This window comes from Ischnura elegans, chromosome 12 (assembly GCF_921293095.1).
Source record: "Ischnura elegans chromosome 12, ioIscEleg1.1, whole genome shotgun sequence".
Taxonomy (NCBI): Eukaryota; Metazoa; Arthropoda; class Insecta; order Odonata; family Coenagrionidae; genus Ischnura; species Ischnura elegans.
In genome coordinates, this window is record NC_060257.1 from 37,746,809 (window position 1) to 37,769,408 (window position 22,600).

The window sequence follows — 22,600 nt, forward strand, 5'->3', positions numbered from 1 at the left end:
CGCTACTAGTTAATATTATATCACTAATATATAACAATAATTTGTTTATTATATTACAAACATTTTTGTCCATAAAAATAAATCGAACATAAAAAAGAGTTCACGATAAGTAGGTCACCCACACACAGAGTAATTATACTGTATGAGGGGACTTGATCAACAAATGAATAATATCAAAGAAAATACGTACACATTAAAAATATAAAAAACATGATTTTTCATTAATGTAGACTGTATGCACATATCTAAATGGATATCCTAGAGTTAGAGAGATTTGAGGTGTCATCATCCCAATAACTACTAGGCATTAATTTCTTGGCCTCATCCTCCTCCTTGCTCGGATGACTTAAACGTGTAGCTATCCTCTCAGCATTTATGGAGTAAACTGTGTGTGATGGAATAATACTCCTGTGAACCTAGAAAAAAGTTTTCTACATGTTAGCAATATAATATGATACTTCAATTTCCAACAAAAGAGTAGGTTTGCAAAGCTGTAAAACACCCCCCCCCCCCCCCCTGAGAATATGATTCAATACCCAATAACAATAGAGGTATCATTAATTATTGACATTGGGGACATGAAATAGGCTATAGATACTAGATGTAACCTATATACTTCATTTGTACCATAAGCGAGTAGTAAGAGCATTGATAATTTATTCAATCAAATACATCAACATAGGAAAATGAGTTTCCCATAATAGATTTTGCAGTATGATGCATTACACATTAAGGCAGAACAGAAAAATTGATTTTTTTTTCAATTGCATCTGGTCCGGTGCACAAAAGTTGCGGGACCGATAAAAAATGTCTGAAAATTTTGAAACCTCTAGGTGAACCCCTGACCCTTCTCAAATGTCATCTAGGGGGAAGGTCAAAATTCAAAAAAATTTATATTTTATGGTCATTTAATGGTCATATGGTGGTTTTACCGCTGTAAACTTTAAAAAAGAGCGTAAAGTTTTCATTTTTAAAAGAGCTAATTTTGATGGGTTTAAGAGTCATATGAAAAATGCTTTCCCCGAGTTTCAAGAATCAGTATTAAAGTTAAATGTAGAGAATACTTGGAAAGCTTTTCTTTCGCTCGTAACTTCGGGAATAAATAGCTACATCCCTAGTAAAATAGTAAAAGAAGGCAGCGAACCGAGATGGTACGACGCGGAAGTGAGAAAATCATTAAGGCGACAGAGAGCGTGTCATGCTAAAATGAAAAAAGTCAGCACGGATTTATCCGCTAATGAACGCGAGCTAATAATTAAAAAATATAGGATGACTAAAGCCGCCACGAAGGAAGCGTTCAGGAATGCGTTCACGAATTTTAAAAGAAAAACACTAGTAGAGCAGTTACAGGATAACCCAAAAGCATTTTGGTCATATGTTAGGGAAGTTCAAGGTAAACGATCTACCGTATGTTCGCTGAGAAACGACAATGGAGATGTGTTGACAAGCAGTTACGATAAAGCCAATTTATTAAATTCCTACTTTAAGAGCGTGTTCACGGAGCCTTCCGAAAACTCACCCGAGACCGATGACAATCCCTGTCTACATAAGATGCCAGCTATTGACATTAGTACGCTCGGAATAGAAAATATATTGAAATCGCTTAGTCCAAATAAATCACCTGGTCCAGACGAAATCCCTTCTCGCGTATATAAAGAACTAGCCTCAGAACTTGCCCCCTACTTGCAGTTAATATTCAGTAAATCCATCAAGCAACACGAAGTACCTAATGACTGGAAAATCGCTAATGTAACGCCTATATTTAAAAGTGGAGACAAGGAACAGCCATCTAATTACAGGCCGATATCTTTAACGTCCATCTCTTGCAAAGTCCTTGAACACATCGTAGTCAGCTCGGTAATGAAACACCTAGACGCGCAAAACTTATTAATGGGAAATCAACATGGATTCAGGAAAAGCAGATCGTGCGAAACTCAGTTAGCGCTTTTCGCCCACGATATTTTAGTCTCCGGGGAAGACAACATTCCAGTAGACGCGATTTTTCTTGATTTCAAAAAGGCATTTGATAAAGTACCCCACGGAAAGTTAATAATAAAACTGAAATCTTATGGTCTAGACGAAGATGTCATTTCCTGGATTAGAGAATTTTTGAGCGACCGCGTCCAAAGAGTAGTATTAGACGGTGCAGTCTCCAATGAGGTTAGAGTCACTTCTGGCGTTCCTCAGGGTAGTGTCATAGGCCCACTCCTATTCCTTCTTTATATAAACGACATTGGCGAAGTAGTGCAGAGTAAGTTACGATTATTTGCAGACGACGCTGTAGTTTACAGAGAAATCCGTTCCAGCAAAGATATAGATGAACTAACGAATGACCTTGCTGCTATCCAAGCTTGGTGCGATGCTTGGCAGTTAGAATTAAATTTGGAAAAATGCGTCGTAATGAATTTCTGGAAGAAGAATAACTCCCTACAGCGTAACTATGTCATTCGGGGCACGCAGTTAAAGGCAGTTGAATCTGTGAAATATCTAGGGGTTAGACTCAATAATGATCTATCGTGGAATAAACATATTCGAGAAATAACCGGTCAAGCTAATCGTAAAATGGGTTTTGTTAAAAGAATATTAGGAAAGTGCGACGACAAAGTGAGAGAAATTAGCTACTTTTCCCTCGTTAGACCACATTTGGAATACGCTGCCAGTGTTTGGGACCCTCATGAAAAAGGCTTAATAACAGAGTTAGAACGCGTGCAAAGAAGAGCTGCCAGGTATGTGAAAGGTCGTTACGATAGTCTTGTTAGTGTAACTGACCTCTTAGATAAACTCGGATGGGAATCTCTGTCGGACCGTAGATTGAAAAATAGACTAAACCTTTTAGATAAATTCAAGAGCAGTGTCTTTTCTGACGAAGTTAACCATATCTTGCGGACGCCAACGTACTACGGAAGATCAGATCATATAAATAAAATAAGAGAGATAGATTGCAGAACAGACAGATTCCGAATGTCATTTTTTCCACGATCAATAAGAGATTATAACGGCAGCAATAGAACGCGTAAATAGATTGCATGACTTGTAGTGTAGCCTACTAACCTATGTAAAACTTACTGCATGTTTCTGAATTTCTATTCTATATTCTATTTCTAACAGCATATAGTAGTATAGCTTGTTATTATACGGGACGTTTCTTGGACGGTGTGGTGTGCATGTGGGAGTCCAAATGCATGCTGCATGCTGGTGATTGATCACCCCCTGCCAAACACCCTAGAGGTGGCTCGCAGGGTAATTTGTAGATGTAGATGTCATTCCCCAAAGATTTTATAATCTATATCCTGCTTAAGTCCCGCTTTGTTAGGTCCCGAAACTAAGACTTCGCGAACCCTCCACCGTCATAAAAGCGGGAGAGCAAGGACACACATTTTCGGCATTCATTCGCCTGCATAGGAAAATGTCCAACAAAAATTTGCTGCTTGTGTCTCCTGCGTCAAGAAACTTTCTGCTGCATATTTTCATCGTTAGTAGTGAAAAGGTTAACTTCCTATCTTTGAGACATTTTAAACTTATAAAACATTATAATAGAAGTATTCATCCACCTAAAGTTCCACATATTTTAGTTGCTATATCATTTAATCAGTGAAGGTAGGTTTGCTTATGTGAGGGTAGAGCTTACTCCAGGCTAACCCACAGTTGGGTGAAACTTACACATTCAGGGAAGTGGGGGCCAACTACTTTCCTAGTTTCACCTCTCCCTTCAAAAATTTTGTGGTTAGGGAAGTCTGAAGACTTCACATGAGATTTGAACCCAAGACTCCTTGATCAACAGCCCAAAGGGGAACTTGCATGAATTTTTTTTAATTTCACAAGCGGATAGAAAATTATTTCCTGAATCCAATAAAGAAAACTGCATGCAGGAATTTTTCTTGGTTGTAAAGTCAATTTTTTATTTCTTTTGATGATGATTAGAAACATTTTTTTATTTTTGTGAGCTGATGTATCCATTTTACTTATTCAAAATAGTTTTTAGAGCAATCGACCACACTCACCACTTATTATGTGACATTCCAATGTGAGGAAACATAATGAAATAAAAAGCTTTCAACCTGCAAATTTTCCAGAACCATGAAATGAAAGTTAAACATAGTATTCTTCTACCACATAAAGGTTAACTAAATCCAAAATACCTGCAAGGTCTCAAAAACATCGAACAAATTCACCGGTCCTTTAGGGTGCTGATTTTTCACAGAACATGCAACAGAAAATGCAGCCATTTGTTCAGCATCATCTATTGTGGGGCGAGATAATGGAAAGTGATTTGCATATGCTTCTTCATCACAATTTGGATCCAGGCTCACTTCACGGTCATTGGCATTCCTTTAATGCGAAATGAAATATTTCACTGTATAACATAAATTCAGTATGCTATAATTAAGAGGTATACAGTGCAAATGGTAACAAAGAATGTTGTTAAATCAATCAAATGATATAACCATCTTATCAATAATGCCCCTAAAAGGATATTATTAATAACTAAAATGAACCTCACGAATGGCATGCATTGGCTACCTGTTCATATTGAATTCTGGCATCTGGCTAGCAACGTTTCTCAACCAAGGATTTGGCACTGGAGCACCCATGCTATGACGAAACACTTGCTCGTGCAAACGAAAGCTGTTTCTCCGACCAATAATGGCAGTCAAAATTTCTCGTAGCCACATCTATATCAAAATATAGGTATAAAAACATTATTAAATGTATACTCTTAGCTGAATAGGATAAAAAATATAAAAAATGGTATTTACACATTTTCAATAGGGTCCAGAGCAAACTCACTAACAATAAGTGAAGTTTACCATGTACAGTCCTAGTAAAAACAAGCACTACATTGGAGGGATGTAATGCCTTGAAAATGGCAGTTGAGTGTGTCAAGCAATACTTGTTGAAGGAAATTAAACACAGATTGTTGAAAGACAAGCTCAAGGGAAGAATGACAAATGGAAGCCTAGAGTGAGATGCATGGATTAGGAGATAAAGGACATAAATAGAGAAAAAAATTTTTGCATGAAATGTTATAGGATAATTGAGTATAGAGCTGCATCAAAGAAATATTCAGATTACTGACTTATGCAGATGATTTACAGATGTAATATGACATAAATTACTTTTCCCCCTATTCTACAGGAGAGCACCAGGAAACTAAAATTAATTCATGGGCCCTTCCAAATCGCAGCTAGCAGGACCTGATTTTACCACACCCAACCCCAACCAATTTCTTTGAAGAGCTCATTTGTAGATGCCTTATTCCCAAAAGGACATATTAATGGGAAAGGGGCTAGATAGACCACCCTTTCCTGAAAGTAAAACCTTAGCGCATCTTCTATGTGGAACGACTGAGAAAAGGTTCGAGTGAGAGCATTGAAATAAAGTGAGACCTCAATTCTAAAACTTTGCTGAGCTTTTAAAGAGTCCGTGAATTAATTCTTATCTACTTTCCTGAAGAATAGGAGGAAAAGGAGTTGGTATCGAAGGTCCTGACTGAAAAAGGGCAAAAGCAATGAATTTGCAATACGTATAATATTTAGGAATATGTACACCTCATATAAGGTACTGGCAGGAACCTACCTAATAAAATTACTTTAAAATAGAGGAAACTCAAGTAAGAAGAGTGCAAACTAGTCTTCACTGTATAAGAGTTTCTTCTTCCAACAGTTTCTTGCAGCTAAGCTTAAAGTAACCGAGTAAAGAAAACCACTAGGTTGTGGACGGTGGGTCCACCTCCACGTAGAGAGGTTAGCTGCCATAAAAGAAAGTTTACTCATTGTATAAGTAGCAGTGGAGAAAAATCGATGGTGTTCTGAGGGTGTATTGGTCTATCCTTGGGTAATGTAAGCCATTTAAATAACACCGAGACCAGTAAAGAAGTTGTGACTTGGCTATGGAAGGCTGCCAAAAATTAGGCTTACCAAAACCCAAAAGGAGAGGGCAGCAGTTCTCCTTCATATGAGTGAATGTGGAGACTACAGTGGTTGGTACATTTACACTCATGTCACTACAGTCATGGTAAAATTTACGTAAATGGCTGTCATGTGTGTGTACCATGATGTGGAAGGCAAGGGGAAACCACCACATCATTATCCTGAGGACTCACAGCTACTCGAATCATTAATGTAAGAGATGTGATGGCATTCGCAAGAAAAATATTCCGCCGATCAACAAGTCTCTCATTCAGATCTCTAAATGGGGACTACCCCATGAGGATACATCAGTCAAAGGAGATGAAATATTACAGATAGGAACATGGAATAGCAGATTACTTCAAACTTACAAAAGACTGGAAAATGTGAAAGCAGAAAAACAATAATGATCAGGGACTTTCTAGGAGAACATTTTAGAATTGAAGCTATAGGATTATACACACTGCATTTGTAAATGGCAATGTGGGAATCAGCCTAATCCTCAGAAACAGCACTGAAATGAAGGTGAAAAGCTTTCTACAGTGTCATGAGATGATAATCATGCTTAAGATTAGAGACCAAACGTGAAGATATCTTAGTGGTACAGGTTTACACTACAATAAAAAGATTCTGAAGATTAATACTCGCATATTAATCTTCTATTACTCCCACATAAACATCAAGGCAATTAAATAGTACAAGTACTGAATTGAAATTGGTACACAAATACCGATCCCACAAATGTGGTATTCCCCATGTCTTGTATTGCAGTCCAAAGCTCAACAACATTTCCAGGCCACACCTCCCTTTACTAAGCTTCCGAGTTATTATTCAAACCCAGGATTAGGGATGAAAACCTCAGCTCATTGCTGAACATTCAACATCCAGTTCAAATTTTTTGTAACTTACAGAAGATGACATTTTCAGGGTTTTAGTTTTTAAAGGACATCTGGGTCAAATTATCACATGAAAAACTTATGATAATTTGATCTGAAGAGGTCCGCTACTGTAGCAGAGTATGGGATAATATCCCATGTGTATTTTCCTAAGCTCTCTTAAAAAATTGGGTGAAGAGGGGATGGTATCTAAACAAAACATGGAAGGAGTCTTATTCCAACTCAATCCTTAGTTCTCAACCTTTAATTTAAATTTCCTTCCTGTTTCCCAGTCATTTACTTTACTTTATGTACAGCAGGTAAGTTTGCAATCAAATTAGTACAGTAGATTCCGGATAATTGGTCCACCGGTTACTTGGGGCAGCCTCTTAATTGGGACAAATCTTGAAGAACAGAACCCATTAGAAGAATTTCTTATTTATTTGGCCATGAGTTGGGTCTATACTCGAGACGAAATTAAATTTTTTCATACCAGAATAAGTTTTATTTACGTTCTCCTCCTTCATTTTAGTCTTATTTTTCACAAGGCTACCTATTCCTGCCTTATTCTTAAAGGTCTTGTAGTTATACCATCGGTTAGAGGATTCGGATGCCATTTCCTGACCCAGAGACCTCATTCAACATGGTGTTCTTTTAAGAGGAGAGGACTCCTGTGGCGATATTTGGACTATAGATGACAGAAAAAAACTGGGATAGTGAGAAAGAAGTGGCGAACCCGTGCATTATTGTCCTTGATAATTGTACGAAGCATCCTAATTGCTCAAGTGATTAAAAAATATTCAGCTGGAATTCTGCCCCCAAACACAACGTCCTTGGCGCAAGCAATGGTTATTGGGATCACTAAAAATTTGAAAACACTTTGCTGCAGAAAATAAGAAGATTTTATTCTGGAATCTGTAGAAGATAACCTTCTGGCATTGTTATTCACCGCCAACAAAGTACGTTCAAAGGTGAACCTTCTGCAGGCTGAAAGCTGGCAAAATGTCACCTGTCAAACAATTCTAAATTGTTTTTTTTATTGCAGTTTCAAAATTTCCAACATTCCTGAAAGTGAATTTAACTCGAAAGTGCACCAAATAAAACCAATGAAGAGTTTGATAATATCGACTGCAATTTGGACAGCTATGGCACCAATGAAAACTGTGAAGATCATATTGTTGAAATCATATTATACAGTAACAAGGTGAAGCTGAAGGTGAGGATAGTGATGGAGATGAAATCGCACCTGAGTGTAGCGGAGTGACATCTCAGGATACAAGGACGTTCATCGAGGGGTTACGACTCTTCTTTATGCAAGAAGGCAACAAAGGTAGCCCAATGTCGTCATTGGATGTCTTTGCCGACTCTGTCCGAATCTAATAGATTTTGTGCGAATTTATCCCGACAAACTCCTCGGACGAGGAGATCCAATTTGAACAGTATGAACTCGCATGTTTATAAGTTAATGAAATATTTAAGAATCAAAAATTCTTAAATAATTACCCATGAATTTTTCTTTAATAGGACTTAGTAAAAGGCAATCATCCAGCATCGCCTGAGGGTGTGAAAAATATTTTCAACTATGATTAACAGAATTCTTGAATTTTTTTATTATTTAACTATTCTTGCTGATTTATTAAGTATATTAATAGTTTAATAAACATTGTTTGCATTTAAAAATTGTTCAGTCTTCTTTATACCATTTCAACATTTGTTTATGCCCATATATGGGATAGTTCGCCTAATGGGGGCAGCTGCTTAATCGGGGCAAAATGTGCCTGTCCCGATATGTCCCAATTAACCGGAATCTACTGTATATAAAATAGGTCAATTATGTGAATGGTAGGCGATAATAAGTTTCTGTAGTGTTCTTACCAGTTTGAACTTTCGGCAAAAATTGTAGTGATTTTGTTTTAAATTCTTCCAGAAAGGTTTCCATACCTTTCAATAGCATTGCATTCTATAAGCAGGGTAGTAAAGATGTTTTTCAGTGATAACTTTTGGCATTTTCTGTTTTCTGACACTTGAGATATAACACCAGTCAGGGCTGGTTCAAGCGGTAAACAAAGTAAGCATAGGGCACAAAGCAAAAGGAGACGCTTCGCACTGGTTTGTAAGCCCTAAAAATATCCCTTTCAATATATAAGAGCAAGGATATTATAAATTCACGCTGATATTTAAGCCTCGACCCTTATTCCCAAATTATTTGTATTTATTTTAAAACGTATCCAGAGAGAATCTCCTGTTATTTTTGAGGGAGGCACCAGAATGTTGTTTGCTTGCACTAGAAAAATGTCTACAAACGGGCCTGCACCAGGTAAATAATTAATCATTCCCAAACTCGGGTTCCAAACAGAAATAAACCCTTATATATTCCTAAATAATTACCCATGAATTTTTCTTTAATAGGACTTAGTAAAAGGCATTCATCCAGCATCGCCTGAGGGTGTGAAAAATATTTTCAACTATGATTAACAGAATTCTTGAATTTTTTTATTATTTAACTATTCTTGCTGATTTATTAAATATATTAATAGTTTAATAAACATTGTTTGCATTTAAAAATTGTTTAATCTTCTTTACACCATTTCATCATTTTTTTATGCCCATATATGGGATAGTTCGCCTAATGGGGGCAGCTGCTTAATCGCGGAAAAATGTGCCTGTCCCGATATGTCCCAATTAACCGGAATCTACTGTATATAAAATAGTTCAATTATGTGAATGGTAGGGAATAATAAGTTTCTGTAGTGTTCTTACCAGTCTGAACTTTCGGCAAAAAATGTAGTGATTTTGTTTTAAATTCTTCCAGAAAGGTTTCCATACCTTTCAATAGCATTGCATTCTATAAGCACGGTAGTAAAGATGTTTTTCAGTGATAACTTTTGGCATTTTCTGTTTTCTGAAACTTGAGATATAATACAAGTCTCCCTTGTATTATATCTCAAGTTTCCCCCTTCCCCTTGCGAAGCTACCCACATTGCCCAAAATAATTGCGGAGCTACAATTGCAACTTTTTTACATCATAAGATAGCATTGTTGTATGGGTATATAATCAGTTTAAATCAAACTCTGAATGCAAAACGAAAATGTGAACAAAAAAAATAAATATGTATGTATAAATGTGAATGAGACTTATTTTTCACTACAACAAAAGTAAAGATAGCTCAAGATATATTTTGCGCCCCTCCCTTGAATTTTTTTTTTTGTAGCTGCTACTTATTACCATTATGTGCAACCCAAAGCTTACCTGCAATGCATGAGCCAAAAGAGCAGCAGCCTTTTCTTCAGCACCTTCAAGGCCTTCTTCCCATGCACCAATCAGGAGTCTTCCCATCAAAAAACTTGAATCAGGAAGCAATCCTCCACTTTGACTAATATTTCGTACATTAGGAACTGGTATCTCTGTGCCTCCTTTTTGATCATCATTTTCAGGACCATTCTTCAACACTGCACCGACTGGTACAGCTTTAGCGTACTCCCTGGGATCAATTGGCTGCAAATCAATAACTCAATTTGAATAATAGTAATTAACTCGAACGACAATGCGATTTCTTGGCAAATACACACACATCATTCCTGATCACAGAGTAAAGTTAGCTAATCGGATGACATTTAGAAATTGAAATGAAACCATTACTAATAATTTTAAAGTAACTGGCAATTTTTAACAAATACTATCCACAATAAAATAATATACTTAACTAAGTGATCTGTTTCAATACATTTTGCGTTAACTACAATAGGCTAAATACTGGTCACATGAGATGTTAAGTGGTGATAGATTCACAATTGTGAGATTTATTGATGATCATACCTTTTTTTTTTTACGTTTAACCAGTTCTGTTACACAACCAGTGATGTACGGTCTGTGAGACTGCAATAAATTAAATACTTATAAAATGTTACAACGCCATTTTTATTAGTGCGAAGGCTTCCGCGGTGCGCTGGTACTGTAGGCTGAATTTTCCGAATTAGTCGAAGACCTGAAGACGCCTGCTGGAATGCAGGAGAAACTGTTGTCACCAACGCAACCACGACGCGGTGAAACCCAGAAAATGCAGCCTACAGTGCCATTTTTATTGCTCAGGTTAATGCTTCTTAGTCTGCTTAACTATTCCAAACCTTATATTAATTTTATGCATTATGCAATAAGAACCAATTTTTCAGTAAAAATAATTATTTGAAAAAAAATTACTTCAAACTTACGTCAAAAACACTTGAGTTATCATTATCATTTTTAGTACCAATATTTTGGCAAATTTAAAAAAAGCTTTTAAATGTTGAAATAGGAGGGCTAAATAATACGAAGCAATGGAATCTCATTTATTCCCATTCTTGATGCATTCTGCAGGCATTAGGGTAGTTCCCTTCATCAAAGAAAACGAAAGGCATTGATTGCGATTCGTTACCCACCATTAGTGTATTCACAATATGCAAATTATTTGGTTTTAGTAAGTAATCCCATTTTAGACGAATGGCAATGGTCAATTTTATCCTCATTTGAAAAAGGCCAGATTGGCGCCCATGCGATGCCACTCTACGTGACGTCACAGGAACCTAGTTTCTATACGAGTAAATAGGAGTTTTACATCGTCTGAGATTACCAATGCATTCGCGCATTCAAGAGGCACAGAGCTCAGGGAAACACATCATAGTAATCATCTATTAAAATTGCCTATGGTTGAAAAGTTTCCTTCGTTTGATAGGGTATTAACAATACTTATTTCAGCCAAGCGCTACCTGCTAGCAGGGTACTATGCTACCTGCTAGCAGCCTGCATCGTGGCGGTGCTCATTGGCTCGCACCAAGGTGGCCTCACACAGGTGAAGCCGGAACCAGAATGACGTCACATGGGCTTTTCCCAGCAATCATACTTAGCCGTCGCACTTTCGCGCGCTTAAAATTTTCACTTTTCATTTAATCGCGCAAATAGATATCGTCATTTAAAAATCTAAAAGTGTGAAATGCGTACTCCAGGAGTAATAATTTTTTGATTTAGGCAATAAAAAAATAATAGGAAACCACCCTATTATAATTTACATTTTTTCACATTACATAGTTCTCATATCTCCCTTCCATACAGTCTTCATAAATTTTCTTCATGCATTCCAAGAACACAGGCTTTTTGCATTGGAATGAGGTTTTCCATGTTTTGTATGGCGGACACAGTCTACATTTAAGCTTATTGAGCCTTTCAATTTCTTCAACCTCTTCCTACAGTGGATGGAAAATTTGCCCAATAATTAATCGTACCTGTCTCGGTAGTCTTAGATTTGATATTCTCCTTCTCATATGGATTCCTGTAAGCTCATATGGTGTCCCGTAAAAATATTGTCAATGCCTGGGGAGGACTTTCACTAAATCACTTCTATCAATATTTGTGATCCCCTCCCTCACTATCACATGTAATTATTGGCAGGAGTCAATAGATTTTTGCACTACTTCAAAAACTTAACTCAAATTAACAAAATTAACTCAAGGGTTTTTATGGCTGCATTTAAAAAAATAACCAACAAAAATAGTAAAAAAAAATGCTTCGGTCTTAAGTAGATGTAATGGTGCTTGCATTTCAAAGTTTTACTCTCAATTTTTCTAGGCCCTCTTTATTTCTTCTATAGGTGAAACTCTACAGACTACAGTCCAGCCGTCGAGATTTGTCCGATGACAGTTCTAAAGGAGGGGCAGAGAACCCTGCATTAGCACGATTTGCAGCCAATCACTGTCCCCCAAACACGCCTCAAACCCTTGCCTAATCGTACAACGTTGTCACATGCACATGGAGCACCGAAACAAGCCTGAGCCACCAAAACATGCCCTTTCTTCAAATTACCAATACAAGGGATTCTTTCTTTGAGTCCTTCATGCTTGTTGTCCCTTCTGGCTCCTTTCCTAAGGGAAGCCTTTTTTTACACGTGTGAATGATGTGGGCGTTTCCCTTTCTTACCATGCAACCTTACCCTCTACCCCTTTTTCCTGCCATCGGATAACTCTCGGCGGCTGGACTGTAGATGCTCTGTCTTCGAATTCTTAGTGATAAGATGTTCGGGAGGACAACTGTCATTAGAAATCGATAAATGAATGTTGCACTCCAAGCATGGGTGTGTGAAATTTCAGAGTTCAATGGATTTCGTCATTTATACAAAATACATTACACTGGTACTTCCCTCGAGGAATATGAGAAATTAACCACTGCTTAACTGTAATTATTTATAAAATCTACAATAAGCTTAACATTTATAATACAATATGCATGATATTTCCAATAAAAACAGGATTTCATTATCTTTGTGTTCGCCTTCAGCAATGGCTTAAATATCCGTACATTCTTACATAACTTATTTTTTTCAAATTAATTACTTCATTATCCATGTTTTATAACTAAAAATGCTTCCCAACAAATTATTAATTATTATTATGCTTGTAAAATCACTGTTATTGTTTTTAACAACTTTTTGAATCATGGTCACAAGCATAAAATTTTTAGATTTTTCCATTTCAGTAACGTGATGTTTCTCAGGCCGCTAATCGAATTTGGTCGCAAATCTACATAAATAAAGAATAAAAACGTTAAATTTGAAGTGTGCCATATCCATTTTTTTGCAAAAATATGAAGCTAACGAGGATTACAGACTATTTGAAATAGTCATTTTGAAAATGTTCATAATTTTTAAAACCCAGCAGTCTCTCAGACCGCATGTCACCGGTTAAGGGTTAACGTAACCTGTGGTGGAACAGCTCCAAAGAGATCTATCAAAAACATTTAGTTCTAGTTGAAAAAGCTATCTTCTGTAGTCATTGAAGATTTGAAGTGAAAGTTGCAGATCTTTTTCATGTGTGGTTATCTTTATAAACATTGACCTTAGAGTTATTAACACATTGCTTAAAGAACATTTAATTTAATTCCTTTCTCACAACACCAGGTATTAATCTCTAAGACTCATATTTCTAAATCCGAAATATATTGAGTCCGGTTTGAAGTGTAAATTAAACATTTGTAGAAGATTGCCCTCCAGAAAATTGAGCGCTGATAAAATATGTATATGATTTCATTGAAAAACTCTTTGAAATGAATCTTTATCAAGGCAGGTATTAATTTGCTGGGGGAGGGTGTCTCTGCATTATTTGCTTACTCATATTGATATTGAGCTAGGTACCATTCAAGACTTAAGATAATATTTCAGCCAAGTGCTCAACAGGCTGCTGATTGGGGGGTCTCGTGTTAAAATCCTGGGTGAAGCCTTCGGATATCCCCAAACAAAATCTTTGGACTGCGAGGTGGTCCAGGGAAAGGACCTGGCCCTCCTACCCTGAATATGTAAAATTCACAAGCCTGTAGCTAAGGCCAGGGTGAGCTCTACCCTCACCTATCTAAACCAACTTTCGCGTTGAATCACTCAGTTAGCCATAAAGTATACATACAATCGATAATGGGGTTATTCACGTGGTTAGAATAATTAATAGTTAGAAAAATCATGTAGCATAGACCTAGGAACACAAGATACGAATTAAAGGAGAAAAATATCAGTAGGTAGTTTAGAGTAGTTGAATTTAGTAGTACTTAATACCTGCCTTGATAAAGATTCATTTCTTAGTTTTTCAATGAAATCATATGTACATATTTTATCAGAGAGCTCTCAATTTTATGGAGGGCAATCTTCTACAAATGCTTAATTTACAATTCAAACAGGACTCAATATATAGTAGAATAGTTTTAGTAGTAGTAGAATTTTAAAAGAGAAAAATGCAGTTTTTCAAGGAATTTATCACTTGAGAAGCTCATTACCGTCGGTTCCAATTGACGTTTAAAGAAATGTGACACTTGTAACTATAAGAAAAAATCGGCAAATTTGTTCATTACGCAAGCACTAAAATTACCTCAAAAGCACCCTTGTCCTCTCTTCGTCTCTTAGTTTTTACGGGTCTCCTTTTGACATGATCATCTTTTTTATCTTCGTCAACTTCATCCACCCTCATATCACCTTCATAGGGACCAAATCCATCCACACTATCAGCATTGTAATATACATCAGAATTCTGGGATTCTGCTTTGATACTTTGGGCAGCACTCCGGCATTTATTCAGCATCGCCAAAAGGAAAGCATTGTGCAAGTGTATATTGTCGCGCGAGATTAACTTGCGCGACTCAGAATCAAACTCCTCCTTTGTTGACTGAAAAGAAATGATCAACATATAGTCACAATTGAAAAGATGTTCTTGATAACAACTCTCTTAACAATAGTACTTACTTTCATTTGGAACCATAATTTCATAAGGTTAAAGTACCTGTAAAGCAAAATGAGGTTCAGAGAAATAGCAGCAGGGTAAATACAGATAGGGCTTTTCAAATTGCTTACGATTTTGAATTGTCCCCTAAGGCTTCCAATAAACTTTTTCTCGTGGTTTCCAAATCTAAAATTTCTGCCATTTCCATAAAAAAACTACTTCAACAGCGAATAGTATTCAATACCTACTTTCGACAGGCCGAGCGCTCGTCGCAGAAAGCGCCGAACAAAAAATGACAACAAAAAACAGAAACGAAACAATTGAATTACTCAGAGCAACTTGCCGTGTAACCATAATGTTCATGTATGCAACCGCAACCATAGAGTTTATATTACTATAATGTAGAGTATTTATCTATGCAACTATGCTCCTTATATACCTATCATCTTTCCTGTATTTTCTTCTCTTCTAAAATTTTCTTGAAATTTAGCGGTTTATCCTTTACCAAAAATCTTGTCTTTCAACTATACCTTCACCAAGTGTTCTTGTGTTTTCTTAGTGTTTATTTTCGTGACTCCTTTATACATCATGGTAAACATTTCTAATCCGTGCGGTATCGTTTTATGTCCACGGAAATGGAAAGGAATATGACATTTTACTTTTAACTAACATGTCTTATTGTTTGTTGATATTTGTCATCGGACCAAGTTCACGATTGTTAATTTATTTACATTTTTCTGAGGTCGAAAATAAAATTGTATCCAGTATTTGCACTATTAATGGTTTCTTTGAGTTTCTATTGCATGGTTCCACGTATCCAGGTCGAGGCAATATCTTTTGGGAAGTCAAGGGTACTCAATATATTCACCTTTTGGTCTTTTTTCGAGATGGTCGCATATGCGTACGGAAGAATTTTATCCGAACCTTACTTTGAAACGAAAATGCTATTGAATTATTCAGTATCATATGTACGTAATTTTACCAAAGACAAACATTTTCATCACGCATTCTGATCTCAGTCTAACAGATGGTCCATTCATATCAACGATAATACAATTCACATTAATGTGTGCATGCTTGTCCATTTCTTTTTTTAACGATAAAGCAAATTCCATTCAGACCGCAACTGTATCAACTTGCGCTTGGATGTCTGAATGGATTACGTGTTCCAAAATACGCGAAAGTTATGGCGCGACGACGAGATGGCTACCAAAAGTCTCGCCTGTGAAACAAAATCAACTTCCGGTGTCACCCCACGCGCCTGAGTACCTCATGGAGGCTCGCTCGACGGCTTCGCCGCCGCCGCTTCGGTAGACACCCTGACGCCAACCCCATGTTGTGACGTAAGGATGTGATGGCATATTTTACTTATTTTTTCAATCCTTCATACAAGGCGATCAAGTTCTTCCGATCCGAGACATTGATGAACTGAAAATGAAATAAAGGCACAGCTAATGCGGATTATATATTAGAAGCATCTAATTTAAGAACACACAAACACTTCAGCTGATATTTTGTTGTCAGTATTTCCATTTGGTTTTGAGTTCTGTAAGACATTTGAGAGCTGTAAGCATTTGTTGCATGGCAAAATTCTCTTTGTAAGATCTATGGATTCTTTGAAATATCATTGCAACCATATTAATATACGACATCGGTAAAATATAAAAAGTACTCTTTATTATCCATTATTTTTTTATTGTAACGCAATTATGAAAGAAAAACCGCGATGAATTATATTATAAGTCTTAATTTTGAGGTGTTTTCCATAATGAACGCACCGAAGCATTCGTATAGAAGTATGTCGGGGCTATGGGGGATTCTCGGGGTAACGGTTATTGAACGAAATGGCGTCGCACTGTCTGGCGAGGGAGACGAGATGTGATAACTACGTCTGAGTTTCAAGGTCAAGGGAATTCGTGCTGCCAAGTTTACCTATAAGTGAAATAATTTTTCCACATCAGTACTTCTTCCTGCGCAAAAATATTCCCATAAACGCCTTATTGTATAGTTAATGTTATTATATAAACCTTGCGCGCTACATAGTATCCAAAACGTCTTAAATAACGTTCCAAGTATTACGCTTGACAACTGCGCTAGAATCATTTTTCCATCCCTCCCCCTCAGTTTATGTATGAGAATTATATTCATACTGTCTTCCGAAAACGACCCTTTAAATACAACAATAAGTTCATTATTTGTGGATAAAATTTGTATTTACAACCGCATTTAATGTTTAAATAAATTTATCATTCTATTGGTGTATTTTGTGGTCTATAGAACTCTTAAATATTATTGTTTTTGTGTCAACCGGCCTACAACTTTTCCAAGTTTGCATGGATCTTGCTCACTGCAATATGGCCGCCGAGACTGGTTTCCCTTGCCGCCCGCGTCAGTCAATGAAAGGCAACACAACACTGAACTCCATGTTATCAATGGAGTTTTGCTCGAGTGAGAATGGTTATGTGTTCTTGTAATGTGCTATTATTGAAGGATAATCGTCAAAAGCATCCAGAATATTAGTGAACTTAAGTGTTTGTGCCAACGAAATTGCTCAGGTTTTGTTCTAATGCTTGGGGATTTCCTCTATGTGTGTGCCCCGAGGGGAACGTCTCTCCCGAGCTAAATGAGTGACCAGAAGATTCAGAAAATTCAAACCGACTTGCCGCGGCTCTGGGTGAATGGTGAAGTGGAAGGACAGTATTTTAATCGGTGGCTGTGTTATTCCTCTAATCCGCTTCCCGCGGGGAACGGCGTCTTAGGTGCTCGCCGCATGTTCTCTACGAATTTCAAGCTACGTGTTCTTGATTCATATAGACAAGATCCGGAATGTAGGGGTAATCAGCGAGCAACAGCTAGGAAATACGGAATTCACCGTCGACAAATACAGAAGTGGCTTCAAGTGGAACCTCTGTTGCGATCTTCTGTTAGAGGGCCGGGGGACATGGCTCTTGATCTTGTAATACGTGATAAAGACATGCCTGAAGCTTCGATAAAATGTGAGCCGATGGAGGAGGAAGAAGAGGATGAAGAAGAAGAGGGTGATCCTCCATCACCGAAATTGCTGACCCCAGTTAATCAGGATCCTTCCATATGGGTAAAACAGGAAGCCCAAGAGGACGTCACAAATGCTCAACCCACACGTCTCCCTGCGTTCTCGAAACGTCGCTCCTTTTCGTTACAATTTAAGCTCGGGGTGCTGGACGCCTTCCACGCTGGTTGTGGTAACCAACGAGCTACCGCTAGATTGTTTGGCATTAATCGTCGGCAAGTGCAAAAGTGGTTGCGTCAAGAAGCCCGGCTTCGCAGTGAGGCATCCGTAGCAGCCGTCGCAGCCGAGAGGCAGAGACTAGGAAGGTGGGCGGCTGAGGAGGAAGAAGCTGGGGAGAAGACCTCGGCGGTGGAGTGGGAACCTCCGCTTAATATACCCGTCGTACGGAGGCCGTGGGCTGACTTCGACGAGGATGTTCCGGAGGTGAAAAGGCCTCGTTGGGAGTGGCCGATGGAACAGGAGACTGCCTTGTGCCTAGTGAAAGCAGAGAAGCAGAGGGGTGACGTGAGTGATGCTCCAGTCGCTCCTAAAGAACGGAGGCTCCCACCAGCTCCACACTGGGTACCTCCCCCACTATCAGTCATGTATGCAGCTTGCGATGAATTCTTAGGGCTTTGTCAAAACACTGTGGCCTTAAGTTTCCATCCCAATGGCAAAGATGTGGTGTCCTCGTCATCGTCTGCAGCTTCCTCCCCAGACCCTTTGCCATTTACGTGCCTTCCCCCTTCTCCGCCTGGTGGTCGACGCCGTCAGTGTTATCACCTGGATTTCAAATTGAGAGCAATCGAAGAGTACCATGAAGGCGACGGGGAGTGGAGGGGAAACCAAAGGGCTGTTGCTAAGAGATTCGGTGTCCATAGGCGGCAGATACAGAAGTGGTTGAAACAAGAAGAGCAGCTGCGGCAACGGGCTGCTGGTGCGACGTCTGGGACAGGGTGCTGACACATTGTGAGAGGCGTTGGGAATAAAATATTCCCTGAAGTCATTCTTTTATCAGTTTGTGGAGATGAGAAATTTTACATTCAAGCAGGGAAAATACATATTTACATGAATGATATATTGTATAAGGGAGTGAAATCGTTTTTATGCCCATATATTTTCACTAAATGCTCATTTTATCATCATGTTAAAACTTTTATGCATATGGTTGCATAATTTGAAGTTAAGAGTCTTCTATAGCAGTTGCTCCTCCTTAATTTGCTCAAAAACAAACTGAAAGGGAGTTCCAGGGAAGCAAGTGTTTGTGTGGCCATGTGAATTTATCTCAGACTTCCAGTGATTAATCTGGGTTCATTCAAAGGACTCTTTGCCCTATTTATTTTATAGACTTTAAGAGAAGTGACATGTGTTTCCTGGATATAATTTTTTTAATGTGCTCAATGAATCCAGTGCTGCCTCATGAAACCGAAATTCATGACTCAGGTCTTCCTTTTCATGCTTCCCATAATGTTACTTCCGACATCAAAGGGAGTATTTGTGTGCCTTATAATTCTCCTGTGTATTAAGTGTCAATACGACATGTAGTGTGATATTCCCCAATTTTTTACTAATGTATACACTAAACAGCTTTACTATTTGATAACATGTTTGAGGAATACCCATTTCGATTCCTACATAACTACTGGGATATAATGATAATAATTTATTCTTATAAGTCATTGTCTTTATGATTGTAAACTAGACTAAATCTACTTGCCTTAGATTACCTGGTGAATGAGTATGGCTGTTCTTAATTACCATTGATGGAATTATGTTTGCTATAAACAGAGGCTAAAGTGTGAAGATTGATGTCTTTGCCATTCTAATTTTTTTACTGATAGGTAAATTTACTATGAAATATCTCATATTTTCTTAGTGTTAGGATTTATATGATATTTAGATTCCATGAGTGTTTGAATATATGAAATATTTTGTACAAGGAAATTAGTATGCATGTGTGTGTGTGCATGTGATATTATGGATTTTAAATTCATTCACAAGATGTATCAAGTTGAATGGAATCTGAGAAAGAGAGTTTATCATAAGCGAAAGTTAACTTTTTCTTGAAGTTGATTTTTAAGCTGAGCTCAATATAGTTGGAACAGAACTAGAGAAGGCCTATTTTTCACTCACTGCCTAAATGCTTCAATGCCTTTTAAGTAAAACTGATTTGTATGGATGGTATTGTTGCAGCCCTTATGACTTGTGGCTGCATACAGTCAGTGAACTCTTTTACATATTGTTGACTTTGGGAAATTACTTTTTTAATAATGGCTATTCCACTCGTGGACTGCTGGATACTGATGAATATCTACTTATTTTTGTAATCGATTGTGTAAAGTGAGCACAAATACCCAGTCAGCTGAATATTGTTCAATTATTCACTAATGTGTCTTATATCCGTTTGTGTACTTCGAGATTTCTATGAACTTTTTGGGGCTTTTGTCCAAAAATTTCCTTTCTATTAAACAGTGTTGATCTTCCCTTATACAGGCATCTATGCTAAAATAACCAGTGATTTAAAATTATTTAGGTCTATGCTCATGGAACTTTGCTGGTTTTAATGTCATTGAGATTTTTATTATCATCTTTCTTACCCGAAAAAATAAATCCTAATTATGTCTGAAAAGTTAAGTACTTTTTGCCATTAAATGTTTAGTTTTTGTTGTCATGTACTCTGCTTATGTATTATTTATTCCTCTGAGGACAAGTGCCCCTAAAACTTAAATTTGGTGATAATAAAGACATTAATCACATGAAATTGTTGCATTGATGAATTTTAATTATCCAGGTTCAAGAAAAATTGAACTTCTTTCGTTGCGAAATAATGTTGCATGTTTCATTCAACTCCTCTTGTTTTCACTTCTCATGTTCACCAGATAGGACTACGTCTCTGATTGATGTTGTACCCATTGCTCAATATAGGGAACAGCTGTATATTATGGGTAAGTTTTATTGATATTATGCTACCAAGAGTTGATTGAGGCTGCTGTGGATTGTGGATGCCCTTTAGGTTGGAGTATGAAAGCTGATGTTCCACTCATTTCCTCCACATTCCTCATTCATGATTGACCTCCATGATAATTTTGTCTTTTGGCTCGATTCTAAAGTTCTGAACTATGAAGAATCCATTATTTTGGTTGATGTGTTTTTTCCAGAAGCTCCTGTTTGTGTTAGCTATCATTCTTCTTCAGTTTCTCCAAGACAGTCTAAAATGGGATTGGTTTCCTTTCTATTGAATTTGAGGCAGTTGTCATTTTTCTATAGCTTGGCATTTCAACATCTATATCATAACCCCTTGCAACAATTTCTACTTTCACATGGCAACTAAGAGAATTTTAAGGCTGCTTCATAATTTATTGAGGTGGCTAATTTTCTCTTATCATTAACAAATGTTACGAGGATAATAGGAGTTTCGTAACCTGCTGTTAAGGGTTTCAAAACTTTCTGGCATTTACAGGTAGAGGGAGGGGAGTATAAATGATGTATGGAATAGTAGATACATAAGATAAAGACTGGTGTAGTGGGTGCTATGTTGGCTTCAAACCCTCCTTACTGAGGAAATATGGAGGGAATCTGCTGTCAACTTTACAAGTACCATCATTGGGTAATAGTTTACGTGCTGTTGCATTGGACGACCTTCACATATAGATATGTACCTTTTAGATTTGAATTTCACTTCCAGCATTAGGCTGTCTCAAAACCAGTGACCCTTTAAAATTAGTCCACATGCAGTCTGGTATTCCCTGAGGAAGAACCTGTTGGTATCCTTCCAACCCTAAATGAAGTAAAATCACTTACTGAGCCTTCATAAATTTAAAAAATGACAACCAAGGTTTGAAATGGGCTGCAGTCAACGGGGATGGATAAATGAATTGTCTTAAAAGGAGTCCATTACATTTTGACAAGGCTTGGTGCTGTGCAATACCTGTCAGCAATAATGTGACTGAAATGCATAGACAAGTGACTTTCTGATATATATAAATTATTTTCAAGCATTGTTGAGCTGGTAAAATAACAATTTCGATTGGAGAGCCGTCATAAAGATTACCTTCTTTTAAAGACTTTCACTTGGTCACACCTGCCATTATCAAGTCTTTACCCTCCCTTGTACAATTTAATTGGCTATTAATGGTAGCATGTGCTGTTTCTACAAGAGAGGAAGTAGAAGCATGATTAACAAATTTCCAGAACAGAGATACGAGTTCCATGCTTTCTTTTCAATTCTCATATGATTTCTTGGATGTGATTACCTCTCAAGGCATTATCACGTTTAGGTATGTTATTTTGTTTTTTAGAACAAATATAAATGGGAAATTTGGAAATTTTACTTTTTGGGCTTTGGAAATAGGCATTACTGACTAAAAACCAGTCAACTAAATTTACCTCTTCAACCCAAAGATGATGTAACTATCTATTTGAATGGCATATGATTCATTAAGACTGTTTGTGGACAAGATTCATGAGTGCTGCTTGTTTTGGAGTTGGTCCATGGAGTTTGCATACTAGCCTGGCTTAAAAATTGTATTTATTTCTGTGCCCTTCTGCTTTATGAGCCATCC

The 22,600-nt window shown here is 37.4% G+C and overlaps 2 protein-coding genes across 2 annotated transcripts; one reads left to right on the top strand and one right to left on the bottom strand.

Moving 5' to 3' along the window:
* Positions 1-29: 29 nt before the first annotated feature.
* On the bottom strand, positions 30-16,879 carry LOC124168863 (transcriptional adapter 1-like). The gene is made up of 8 exons (XM_046547223.1): positions 16,789-16,879; positions 15,142-16,438; positions 15,034-15,070; positions 14,663-14,956; positions 10,035-10,280; positions 4,522-4,673; positions 4,140-4,329; positions 30-416 (listed from the first exon to the last, which is right to left on the bottom strand). The coding sequence occupies exons 2-8, from the start codon at positions 15,216-15,218 to the stop codon at positions 246-248; spliced, it is 1,167 nt and encodes a 388-aa protein (XP_046403179.1). The 5' UTR covers positions 15,219-16,438; positions 16,789-16,879; the 3' UTR covers positions 30-245.
* A 457-nt stretch (positions 16,880-17,336) lies between these two features.
* On the top strand, positions 17,337-20,799 carry LOC124168862. Its single transcript, XM_046547221.1, has one exon. It carries the CDS (start codon positions 17,634-17,636, stop codon positions 18,999-19,001), a length of 1,368 nt encoding a protein of 455 aa, XP_046403177.1. The 5' UTR covers positions 17,337-17,633; the 3' UTR covers positions 19,002-20,799.
* The last annotated feature ends 1,801 nt before the right edge of the window (positions 20,800-22,600 follow it).

What these genes read in the sequence shown, in the direction of transcription:
- LOC124168863 (XM_046547223.1), bottom strand. Translation starts at nt 15,218, where the DNA reads ATGGAAATGGCAGAAATTTTAGATTTGGAAACCACGAGAAAAAGTTTA. An exon ending in AGGACAAGGGTGCTTTTGAG is followed by an intron (nt 10,281 to 14,662) that starts GTAATTTTAGTG and finishes ATTGATTTGCAG; the next exon opens with CCAATTGATCCCAGGGAGTA. An exon ending in ATGTTTTTGAGACCTTGCAG is followed by an intron (nt 417 to 4,139) that starts GTATTTTGGATT and finishes ACTTTTTTCTAG; the next exon opens with GTTCACAGGAGTATTATTCC.
- LOC124168862 (XM_046547221.1), top strand. Translation starts at nt 17,634, where the DNA reads ATGAGTGACCAGAAGATTCAGAAAATTCAAACCGACTTGCCGCGGCTC.